At 44.6% G+C, this 12,198-nt stretch overlaps 1 protein-coding gene across 1 annotated transcript; it reads left to right on the forward strand.

The window, feature by feature from the left end:
- Nucleotides 1-666: 666 nt before the first annotated feature.
- TRIML1 (tripartite motif family like 1) lies at nt 667-5,338 on the forward strand. Its single transcript, XM_036250614.1, has 6 exons — nt 667-1,074; nt 1,313-1,408; nt 1,868-2,098; nt 3,078-3,100; nt 3,254-3,351; nt 4,788-5,338. Exons 1-6 carry the CDS (start codon nt 667-669, stop codon nt 5,336-5,338), a joined length of 1,407 nt encoding a protein of 468 aa, XP_036106507.1.
- Nucleotides 5,339-12,198: the final 6,860 nt, after the last annotated feature.

Raw genomic sequence — 12,198 nt, forward strand, 5'->3', positions numbered from 1 at the left:
ACCCCTAAGGTCAGGGGCTACTTCAGTGCAGTGGCTCTGATTTGATTGGGGTAAATAAAATGGAAAGACCAATACCTGATGAAGGGGCAGAGAGCTTGCAGGCTTGGGCAGCACAGAAGAGGGCTTGACGACAGAAGGACTAGATATTACAGTTTCTTCCTCCAGTTTCTCAACTACATTCCACTAGTGGAATTTTCTAAAAGATTTGGACTACATGTCCAATTCAGATATTACTAGAGATCATCATGATCTAAATCTCTGTACTGGCTTCTACCATATCACCCAGACTTCTGCTCTAAGACCAATGTGTTTAAATGGTTTTATGATGCTGTTAATATTAGATAACTAACTGTCAAAATGAGAACTCTGTTAGGAGCAAGGATCTTCAGTTCCCGCGTGTAGCTTACACAGTGAGAGAGAGATTCCTTAAAAGTTTGGGGTTGATGATGAACCCGTGTACAGGAGTTCCACATTAAGTCACAATTGGCTTTGTGTTAGGAGAGTATATGTCAATTGATGAAATCAGGCACACAGGAGAGGAAGAGTTTTTTGTAATAACAACATAGCAACTACTCACTCATTACTCAGAACAATAGAACCTCAGAGGGGAATTTACTAATTCCAGAACAGAGGCGTGACCTTGCTCTAATGTCCTTCTTAGAGAAAATGTCTACTTCAGATTTGATGGAGAGTCTCAGGGAAGAACTGACCTGTTTCATCTGCTTGGACTATTTCACCAGCCCAGTGACCACTGAGTGCGGGCACAGCTTTTGCCTGGCGTGTCTCCTGAGGAGCTGGGAGGAACATAACACTCCTTTATCGTGCCCTGAGTGCTGGAGGACCTTGGAGGTCCCTCATTTCCAGCCCAATGAGCGTTTGGGGAGGCTGGCTGGCATTGGCAAGCAGCTCAGAACCCAAGTGCTGCACAGTGAGGAGGAACAAGGCCCCTATGGGAGAATGCTGGCAGCCACTAAGGGGTCCCCTGGTGATGAGCAGGGTGTAAACGCTTTCGCAACTCAGTGCCACGGAATAAACAGAGTGTATCCCTCGAGTGAGGCTGAGGAGCATCACAAAGTAAGACTGCTGCTCAATACGAATCTCAGATCACTGATCAGGTCCCTTCATTTCAGTCCCATAATACTGTCGACTGGTGACGACCCTGGGTGCTGATCTCCAGGCACAGACCTTAAACGTGGCCTGTTTCTGCTTTGCCCCTTCTTTCAGGGTCCCAGTCATCTTGTTTGTGGTCCTCAAGACCCCTTCGTGACCTGGTATACTGCTCATTTCCACAGGGTGTTTGTTTCTATTGCAGGAGAAGCTCCAGGAAATCCTAAATCTTTTGCGTAAAAAGAAAAAGGAAACTCAGGTTACATTAACCCATGAGAAGGAGAGAGTGATACTGTGTAAGGTCAGTGAGGGTCTTACTTTTGCCTGTTGCATACGATTCTGTGAAGGGAAGATTCTAAAGGGATACTTAGTGACATGCGAGGGAAAAAAGACCAAACAGCCCAGTCCCACCCTACGGCATGTGGTACCCTTGCTCTGGCCTGCCTCTCTGTGCTTGTCTGCCGGGGACTCTCAAGACAGCTCGATTTCCCAGCCCCTTATTTTATATTGCCTTACATTTTATAATGGCATTGATCACCACTTGTCATACATTTTCCCCTCACTAGAATGATAGCCTCCTGGGAATAGAAATTTTGGTTTTCTTTACTACTGTATCTGTATCACAGACTATCAAATTATTCACCCAGCTAATCCATAGAATAGATATGTGTCAAGAATTGTCTAGGACTTTGTAGGGGTGAAAAATCCCATTCTGTTGTTAACCATATTATGTCGTGTGTGTGTGTGTGTGTGATGGCAGGAAGAGACAAAGAACTGTAAGCAGGTTGTTGTGTCAGAATACGTGAAAATGCAGCAGTTCCTGAAGGAGGAGGAGCAGCTGCGTCTCCAGCTGCTGGACAAGGAGGAAAGAGAGAACCTGAAGAAACTGCGGGACAGCGAGATCAGGCTGACGCAGCAAATTCGGGGCCTGAGCAAAATGATCGGTCAGATAGAGTCCATGTGTCAGAACTTGATTATAGCATCTTCTGAGGTAAGAATATTGGGAGAACCAGTGGGAAAGTATGTAGTAACGCAAAATATTTCAAATTGTACAAAGTAAAAAGTTCTTTATTTACTCGAAAAATTAAGTTCTGGTATAAAAATAGTTTTCCTCAAGAATTAACATTCTGTAGAGTATAAATAAAGTCTTAAAGAAGCAGAGAGAAGAAAAGGAGAGGGATACCCACCTGAGCCAAGCTTGGTGCTGACCCCAGTTTCCTGCGTGCCTGCCTCTCTGCAGCCTCGACCTTGTCGAGTATTTTCAGTTTAGTGAGCATGACTGGGGGCTGGCCACATTGAGTGTCTTCACTGAGACCTGATGAAGAGCTGTGACCATGTGTACTGTAGGTCATTGTTATCTACAAAATGCGTTGATAGTAACTCAGACCAGGGCAGTTAGGTAATTTGCCTGTCAGACAGCTGGTGGGCGGTGGAACCCAGGTGTGCCCTGCGCCCACGTCTCATCGTCTCCGCTCTCCTGGGCGCCTCCTGCCTTCTCCAGACCTGCTCAGACACCTGGTGAGCCAGCCCCAGCTGGAGCTCCCTCCTGGACCGGCTCCTCGAACCGCCACTGACGATTCCACGTCTTCCCAGCCACCCGCTCCGCCGGGACGCAGCTGTCCCCGCAGCTTCCTGGAGTTGTCGCTGACTCCCCCGGACATTGCGTCATGACACCAATAGTTTGGCTCCTTGCTCAGCCACGGGTTCTCTTGTCAAAGTGATGATATGAGAAAAAGGAAAGGACAAAATAATCTCTAGTCATTTGAGAGACATCTCGTGTTCACAAGAACTCACCCCCGAAGAAGGGGATTTATTGATTTTTTTCTACCATATGCTCTCCCACTCAAGGTACTCAGAGCCAGAGGAGGTGGATTCTGTGCAATTTGCAAGTGGCTGTATCCACCATGGATTCACTTCTCGCTAGTGATCGAAGTGCACAAATACTAACCCCTTTTCTTTTCTACCCTCAGGAGGTGACAGGAGCACTGCAAAGGTAGGTTTCCCTGCCGAGCTCAGGGACGTGGGGTTGATGACATAGGCTGGGGACGTGGGACGAGCGTGTCCATGGCTGGGACGACAGGGCTGGTCTTCGGGCGGGAGCAGGCCGTGCGCCCGTGAGGGGACAGTGACTGTCGCCCCCTTGCAGGAGTGAGCCGCTCTTGCTGCAGTGCGCAGAGACCGCCGCCACGGAGCTGAGCCTGTGCCGCATCACCGGCATGCGGGAGATGCTGCGGAAGTTCAGCAGTAAGTCCGCCTGCCTGTCAGACTTCAGTGCTTTCCAGAGTCAACCTCCTACATTTCAAGGAGGCAACACTGAGCCTTTAGGCAGCTTCTTCTAGCAGACTATTCAGCACGTGGGCATCAGGCCTTCACCTCCGGAGCCATTGGGGAGCGGGAAGGCTGGGCCGGAGCATCTCTGCCGGCCGGACAGGAGCAGGGAGGCTGTGCCCATGTCTGCCTGGCTGTGTTTCTAAGGAGTCTTGGGCCCGTCCTGCTGGTCTGTTCTCGCTGTTCTGTTTCATTCGTCTCATCCTCTTGCACATATGTGCACACCTCCGCAGGGCTTTACCAGGACGGAAGCCAGCAAGCTTAAATCCCAGTGAAGAGCATTCAAAGAGAGAACACGCCAGAGAGTTAGGCTGGCTAAGAACCAGAGACGTCAACATTAGTTCTCAACTTTTATCTTGACGATGTGACTTTCCGAGGAAGGCCTAATCAACTGTGGACTCAGCAGATGTTGATAAGTGCCTACCCTGTGCCTGGGACTGTCCTGTCAGGCTCTGAGCACACGTAGCTCAACAGGCAGGACAGACCGGTCTGTGCTGTTGTAGAACTTTCAGTGAAACGAGGAGATGTACATGAATAATCACAGACGTGTAGAGATGATTGGAATTTCATCTATCAGTAAAAGTATACATTGTATGATAAAGGGACCTGATCTTATCTGTAGAGTCAGCAAAAGTTGGAGGCCTCTTCTGTGATATCCTTTTAAGAGAGTGAAAGGGTCCCTCCCTGGTTCACGGCGCACTTCCCCACAGGGTCACTGGTGGTTACTAACTCCGAGGAGGCTGCAGCGACGCGTGGCGGCATGCAGCATGCCGAGCAGGAAGTGCTCTCCCAGCACTCAGTACCTTTGTCGTCTTGGTCCAGCTTCCTGACCTTGATGCACCTGACTTTTCTCTTTAATAAAAATGGAAAACAATAAAACTTGCCATGATTCAATGAGGTAATGGACAGACAATGCTTGGCATCTAAGTAGGGCTTCAGTGAATGATAACGGCCTCTCCAGCTGAAGAACCAGCACAAACCTTGGCCGGAGCACATCCAAATGGCAAAGGGTAACACATTCCGTGTGGATAAATAGCTCTGAGAGCTCAGACTGTCCTGTGAACACAGTAACTTCATTCCATTAACAGAGATTCCTCTCTCCCTCTCAGATGAGCTAAATATCACCTTGCACACAACTGTCTTTTGTTTCCTTGTAGAAATGACTCTCCATTTTGTGAAACAGCAAAAGAAAGGCACAGAGATTCTTTCCTAAAAACAAAAATCCCCACAGGCTCCCCTAAATTGTATTTGAAAAGCTAGGACCAAATACTAAGAATTTAATTTATAGTGCACATATGTGGAGGGGGTTTTCAAGGCTGGTCACAAACATTCATTCCTCCCTCCTCTTGCAGCAGATATAACCCTGGACCCCGCCACAGCCAATGCCTACCTTGTCTTGTCTGAGGATCTGAAAAGTGTGAGATATGGAGGGATCCGACAGAAGTTACCTGACAACCCAGAAAGATTCGACCAGTCTGCAACCGTGCTGGGTGCTCAGAGCTTCACCTGCGGGAGGCACTACTGGGAGGTGGAAGTCGGAAACAAGACAGAGTGGGAAGTGGGCATCTGCAAGGACTCTGTGAGCAGGAAGGGGAATCTCCCCAAGCCACCTGGAGACCTCTTCTCACTTATAGGCTTAAAAATTGGAGATGATTATAGCCTGTGGGTCTCATCACCTTTAAAAGGTCAAAATGTCAGGGAGCCTGTGCAGAAGGTTGGTGTGTTCTTAGACTATGAGTCCGGACATGTAGCGTTCTACAATGTGACAGATGAGACTCTCATCTACAGCTTCCCTCCAGACTCTTTCCAGGAGGCACTCAGACCTATATTCTCCCCTTGCCTCCCAAATGAAGGGACGAACACAGGCCCCCTTACCATCTGCTCACTGCATAGCTGTGTCTGAGGGAGATGCCCCCACCCCAGCTTCTGCTGAGGATGAGGTCTCAGACCAACAGATGACTATTAAGATGACAAATGTGTTGACATTATTAACATCAGGTGATATAAAAGTAAAGTCCCCCCAAAGAGTTTTCATTAACTTGAGCCCACAATGAACAGCCAAATTGGACAATCAACTTCTAACACGAATAGGAGAAAGCCAATCATATCCCATGTCTTTAACCAAATTTATCATCTAGACCATCCCATGTATGTGCTGATCACTAAAAATGTAGACTTAGAACTAGCCCTGCTTATCCTGCATTCCACTGTCATAGGCCAGGTTTATAAATATATATTGTTTTTTTCGAGTGTATTTGTTTATTTGATTCTAAAACACTGCTGTTTGAATGTGTCTTCGTTGCATGTGCAGAGCTCTGTGTACTGAGGCAGTCCCAGCCTCCCGGGGCTGGGCGCACAGGCTCTTCTCTCCAGGGGTGATGAGAGGGCCTCATGGCGGAGCCTTCCCCGAAAAGTCACCTTTCTTTCCATCCCATGGGGCCTGGAGAATGTGTGCTCAGGGAGCTTCAGAATACTGCAAATATATGGATGAGTATGGTTGCATCATTCATGTTTCCATAATCACAAGATGCTGAAACCTCTGCCAATACATTCAAAGACGACAGAGTAAAGTCTCTACTCAATAAATCTATCAAGGCTATGGGTGCCAAGTTACCTTATTAAGTTTTATATAAGGTTATTTTCTGTGCTTTTGCTATTTACAGTGAGCAGAAGCCTTTAAAAATTTTTTTTATTGATTTTACTGGGGTGACATTGGTTAATAAAATTATATAGGTTTCAAATGTACATGGCACATGTATTTTTTTTTATTATTGTTTTTATTTTGGCTTAATTCCTTCACCTTTTTTCATCTAGCCCTGCAATCCCCATCCCCTCTGACAGCTATCAGTCTGTTCTCTATAACTCTGTTTCTATTTTATTATTTTGTTCATTAGATTCCACATATGAGTGGAATGATGTACTTGTCTTTCTGTGACGGGCTTATTTCACTTAACATAATGCTCTCCAGGTCCATCCATGTTACAATAGGTAAGAGTTCCTTTTTTTTCCCAGCCGAGTAATATTCCATTGTGTAAATGTAACACAGCTTTTTTTATTCATTCACCTACTGATGGACACTTGGGTTGCTTCCAGATCTTGGCTATTGTAAATAATGCTGCAATAAACATAGGGGTACATATATTCTTTCAAATTAGTGTTTTGGGTTTCTTCAGATACATTCCCAGAAGTGGAATTGCTGGGTCATAAGGCAGTTCCATTTTAAAATTTTTGAGGAAACTCCATACTGCTTTCCACAGTGGCTGCATCAATCTGCATTCCCACCAGTGGAGTATGAGGGTCCCCTTTTCTCCACATCCTCGCCAACACTTGTTTGTTAATTTATTGATGATAGTTATACTGACAAGTGTGAGGTGATACCACATTGTGGTTTTAATGTGCATCTCTCTGATGATTAGTGATGTTGAGCATCTATTGATATGCTTGTTGGACATCTGTGTGTTTTCTTTAGAGAAGTGTCTATTCAGGTCATTTGCCCATTTTAAGCGGAATGTTTGGTTTATTTGGTATTGAGTATGAGTTATTTATAATAATTTAGGCTATTAACCCCTTGTTGCATGTTATCATTGGCAAACATCTTCTCCCACTATGTAGGTTGCCTTTTTGTTGATTTCCTCTCCTGTGCAAAAACTTTTGTTTGTTTTAGTTCCATTTGTTTATATTTTTCTTTTGTTTCTCTTGCCTGAGGAGACATATAAAAAGAATATTACTATGAGAAATGTCGGAGATTTTACTGCCTATGTTTTCTTCTAAGATTTTTATGGTTTTGAGTCTAACATTTAATCCTTTAATCCAGTCTGAGTTTATTCTCCTGTATGGTGTAAGAATGTGGTCTAGTTTCATTTTTTTTCTTGTATTTGTCCATTTTTCCCAGTACCATTTACTGAATAGCCTGTCTTTATCCCATTATATGTTTTGCCCCATTTTTTAAATATTAATTGACCATAAAGGTGTGGGTTTATTTCTGGGCTCTCTGTTCTGTTCCATTCATCTATGTGTCTGTTTTTATGCCAGTACCATGCTGTTTTGATTACTATGACCTTGTTATATAGTTTGATATCTGGTAACATGATTCTTCCAACTTTGTTCTTCTTTCTTAAGATTGCTATGGCTTTTTAGGATCTTTGGTTGTTCCATATAAATTTTTGGAATATTTGTTCTAGTTTTGTGAAATACACCATTGGTATCTTGATAGGAATTGCATTGAATCTATAAATTGCTTTGGGTAGTGTAGACATTTTAATGATGTTAATTCTTTCTATCATGAACACCGTGTGTGTTTTTACTTATTTGTATCTGAGCAGAAGGCTTTTAGTCTGGAAAGCTCAGTGAAGTCCTCTGACTATCTCAGCCAGCTTTGTGAGGGAGGGGGTCTGAGCGGAGCTTCTTTTCTGTGCTCAGAGCACTTGGTGTTGGAGGTCTGCACTTACTCCCATTCATAGTGCTCTCTCCCTGAAGGTGGTGGTGGTTGTTTTTTTAATCCTTGCTCATATTACAAAATGCTGCCCTTCACAGAGGCACCTTTTACCTCTTCGTACCACTCGGGCAAGTCAGTCAGTGTCAATGTTTTTAGTTTCAGATAAGAAAGCAGATACTATTTAATACATACATGACAACATAGTTATTTTTTTTTAAGTTTTAGCACAGATTTTTGTTTGTAAGTTAAAGACTAAGTGGGGGGAAAATTAAAATTGAACCTGTTAGCGTGGGGAGCAATAGAAGGAGGTAGGTAAGTAACTAGGTTTATTTTAGGGTCTGTGTTCACCCTTCTCATTAATCTAGATCTGTTTTCTCTTTTAAGCTTGCATATTCTAATCTTGTGTCCTCAAAGGCTGCAGAACAGCTATGAACTAGACTTTGGATCTCAGACAATGCCCTCTTCTGTTCTTTGTATTCTGTATTTGCATTTTACCCTGACATCATATACACTTAGAATCTGATGACTGTGAGGAGGAGGACCAATCACATTCACTTTCGATAATTTGTGACTCTGTTCCCCTTTTTTTAGTTTATTAAATGTAATTTATTGATTTACCACCTTAAAAAGCTAAGATACAAATCATAAACAGCAAGCACCAAGCATATTTGGAATGTATCTTCTTCAATAACAACAACAAAATTTTTTTAATTGATTTTTTTAGAGAGAAAGGAAGGGAGAGAGAGAGAGAAACATCAGTGTGAGAAACATTGATCGGCTGCCTCCTGCATGCTCCCTACTGGGGATCAAGCCCGCAACCTGGCCACGTGCCCCGACTGGGATTGGAACCAAGAGCTCTCAGTCCGTGGGACAATGCTCAATCCCCTGAGCCACACTGGCTGGGCAGATTTTTTAAAAATTTACTAAATGAATATAAAAGTAATACTTTTAAATTTAGTGTGCATTACACTTAATTGTAATGCAATCTCAGTAATAGCTTTTATTATTCTTTGTCTCAATGGGATCAATATTCCAAGGAAACTAAGCCTATTTTTTCCCCGGTAATGTCATACTGGGTGGATCTTAGCTGCACTACTGTCTGCACTGGGCTTCCACTGATTGGTGTGTGGGAAAGATGGACTCCACACTATTTGTGCTCTTTTAAATTTGCATAAACAACCGTGAAAAAGTTCCAAGAAAATTTTCATCCAAGAATTCTAGATACAGTCTCGAAGCCAAGCAGCAGTGGTAGTGAGGATGGGCGCTAGCTAGATTGACCAGGATGAAAAATGGAGGGGTGCACTCTGTTGTGTGGCAAATACATCCCCTTGCACTGTTCAAGGGCCTGGGTCTCAGCCTCGGCTTCGAACATTTGACAAAGACCTTTGCTCGAATATGATTGATGTGTCCCACGTTGGACCTGCCCCTGTTACTCCTGTGAACTCCTCTCCTTCCCAGATCTCTGTCCTTCACTCTTTCCTGAGTGGACAATGTCCCAGGAGGTAGCAGGTCACAAGCAGCCTCTTGTCATGAACATTAGCAAAATGGAATCCAGAACCATGGCCGTTTTGTTCTCTACCTCTCCACAATCTGGAGGGGGAAATGTGTGCATTTTGTTCTCCACCTCTCCGCAGTCTGGAGGGGGAAATGTGCGCATTTTGTTCTCCACCTCTCTGCAGTCTGGAGGGGGAAATGTGCGCATTTTGTTCTCCACCTCTCTGCAGTCTGGAGGGGGAAATGTGTGCATTTTGTTCTCCACCTCTCCGCAGTCTGGAGGGGGAAATGTGTGCATTTTGTTCTCCACCTCTCTGCAGTCTGGAGGGGGAAATGTGTGCATTTTGTTCTCCACCTCTCCGCAGTCTGGAGGGGGAAATGTGTGCATTTTGTTCTCCACCTCTCTGCAGTCTGGAGGGGAAATGTGTGCATTTTGTTCTCCACCTCTCCGCAGTCTGGAGGGGGAAATGTGTGCATTTTGTTCTCCACCTCTCCGCAGTCTGGAGGGGGAAATGTGTGCATTTTGTTCTCCACCTCTCTGCAGTCTGGAGGGGGAAATGTGTGCATTTTGTTCTCCACCTCTCCGCAGTCTGGAGGGGGAAATGTGCGCATTTTGTTCTCCACCTCTGCGCAGTCTGGAGGGGGAAATGTGTGCAGATTACCGGAGGGGGAAATGTGTGCAGATCCCCGGGAAGAGGACTTCGGAAGGGATCTTTCACACGGGATCCCAGTTGGATTACATTACTTTTTAAATTGTCTTTGTCCATCTTAGTGCCTTAAAAATGTAACATTACACATATCCTGCCATGAAATCTGATTTACCAATAGAACTCCCTTAACTCTTAAAGTGAGGTTTTGATCTAACCTCCGGCTCTAATTTTCCCTTCCCCACATGACATAACTTGCGCCTATTACGCTTCAGTAGTATTGGTATTTTTTCTTACTTTGGATTGTTTCTCAAGGCCGTCTTACACTAATTTAACTCAAGAATGTGTCCAGTCCCTGTTTCCTAAGCCTTGCAGTGCTTCCTGTGCACGTCCCGTGGAGGGGTAGGAAACAAAATAATTGGAGGCCACCGTAGGAAACAGAAGACTGCCGAAATGTATAAAGAGTAAAATGCAAATTGAATGGAATCTCACTACGCAGTGCTAACCAATGTTATGTTTTTATGTGTATCTGATGTTTCTCCCTATGTGCCTATGCTTTGAAAATTATATTGTGAGCTTCCTTATCCTTAGATATTTCTTCAAAATATGACTTTTTAAATCCCTACATATGTAAACGTACTTTGTAAGAATTAGCGCCTTTTGTTAAATTACACTTAGACATTTACATTCAATAAATGGTATTATTTAATGATATTTAATAAATAGTTCACATTAAACAAGTCTCAGTTAGGCTTGTAGTGTTCTTTAGTCTTCCAGCATCCATGAATAATATAGGATCATGCAGGAAATGTAATTGTCTTAAAAAATCGAATTTTTAATGGGAGTAATATTTTATTTGATGAGTGCCCCTAACTTATTTAATGACCCCCCCACGGAGGGACATTTAGCTTGGTTTCCATTTGTAGCTATCCTAACCGGCACTGTGACGCGCGCACATGAAAACGCACTTTGGGGTTTATTTGTAATTATTCCTCGAGTCTGTCTCCCGCCGGCAGAGCAGCTGCCGGTGCGTCGCGGGCACGCGTGTACCTGCAGCTTCTGCTCTGCGACATCAGTTTTCCAGCACCGCAGGGAGCCCCAGAGGGCTGACCTGTGGCATTTCCCACCGAAGATGCAGAAGCACAACTCAGAGACGAGCGGAGGAACACGGTTGCTTCTGCCCCGAGGTCTCACCAGGGGGGCTGCGTTTATACCTGGAAAGGTCTGTCTGGGATGCCCCTGCTTTGAACCCAAACGGTCGTTGGTCTGAACACTTACCTTCACAAAACCACTCTTTCAACTTTTCACGAGTGATTTCAACTCTCAGACCTTTCGTTTCCTCTTCTCAAAAACTGTGAGAAGTACCTACTTGTGATGACTATGCGACAGCACAGAAAAACGCAGGTTCCTTGCATGATTTCTGTTACTCTTCCTCTCCCCTCCCCCACCGTCCAGACTGCATTTTGCAATTTGTTAGGGGACAAAAAAGCCATGGAATGCTTGTGAAGACTGGAAAACGGGTAACAAAATCTCTGAAACATTTCCAGAGTAGCTGTTATTATTTTATAGGAAAAGTGTTAACAGAATTTCGTTGGAGACAAAGAAAACCTCCCTGGATCATTTTCTCTCTTTCATGGAAGTCCTTTTGACCTTCACATGTGAGCAGCTCATTATCTAATGAAAAATGAACATAACAAGTAGGAGACAGATACAAATCAAAACTTCCAACATGGCCATGTGGTTTTCATTCCTCCGCCTTGGCGACCTCGCCCCAGGCATGGGCTCCGGGACGGCTGCACTTTGCTGGCCCCAGAGAGGGTCGGGCAGCCTTATTTACCTCTGTGGCCTGGTCGGTGCTCCAGTACAGTGGGGGCCCTGAGATACTCATCCCGCCAGCCTTTGGGTGGGGCTTGGTGGCCCCCACCAGCTGTGATCCTCTTCCTCCTTTGAGAACCTTAGAAATCATTCTAGATGTTTGCCACACATGAGAAAGGTGTGAACAGTGACCTCCTCCCCCTACCATAGGCAATGAGCTATCTATCCATCTGTGTGTCTGTCTGTCTGTCTATCTATCTATCTATCTATCTATCTATCTATCTATCTACCTACCTACCTACTTACCTACTTACCTACCTGCCCGCCTACCTATCATTCTATCTATCTACTCACCTGGGATTCCTACGATAG

This window comes from Molossus molossus, unplaced genomic scaffold (genome assembly GCF_014108415.1).
Source record: "Molossus molossus isolate mMolMol1 unplaced genomic scaffold, mMolMol1.p scaffold_m16_p_9, whole genome shotgun sequence".
In the NCBI taxonomy this organism is placed as follows: domain Eukaryota; kingdom Metazoa; phylum Chordata; class Mammalia; order Chiroptera; family Molossidae; genus Molossus; species Molossus molossus.

Coding starts and splice junctions, on each gene's coding strand:
- TRIML1 (XM_036250614.1), top strand. CDS start 667: ATGTCTACTTCAGATTTGATGGAGAGTCTCAGGGAAGAACTGACCTGT. Junction 2,099..3,077: donor TGATTATAGCATCTTCTGAG/GTAAGAATATTG, acceptor TTCTACCCTCAG/GAGGTGACAGGAGCACTGCA. Junction 3,101..3,253: donor GTGACAGGAGCACTGCAAAG/GTAGGTTTCCCT, acceptor GCCCCCTTGCAG/GAGTGAGCCGCTCTTGCTGC.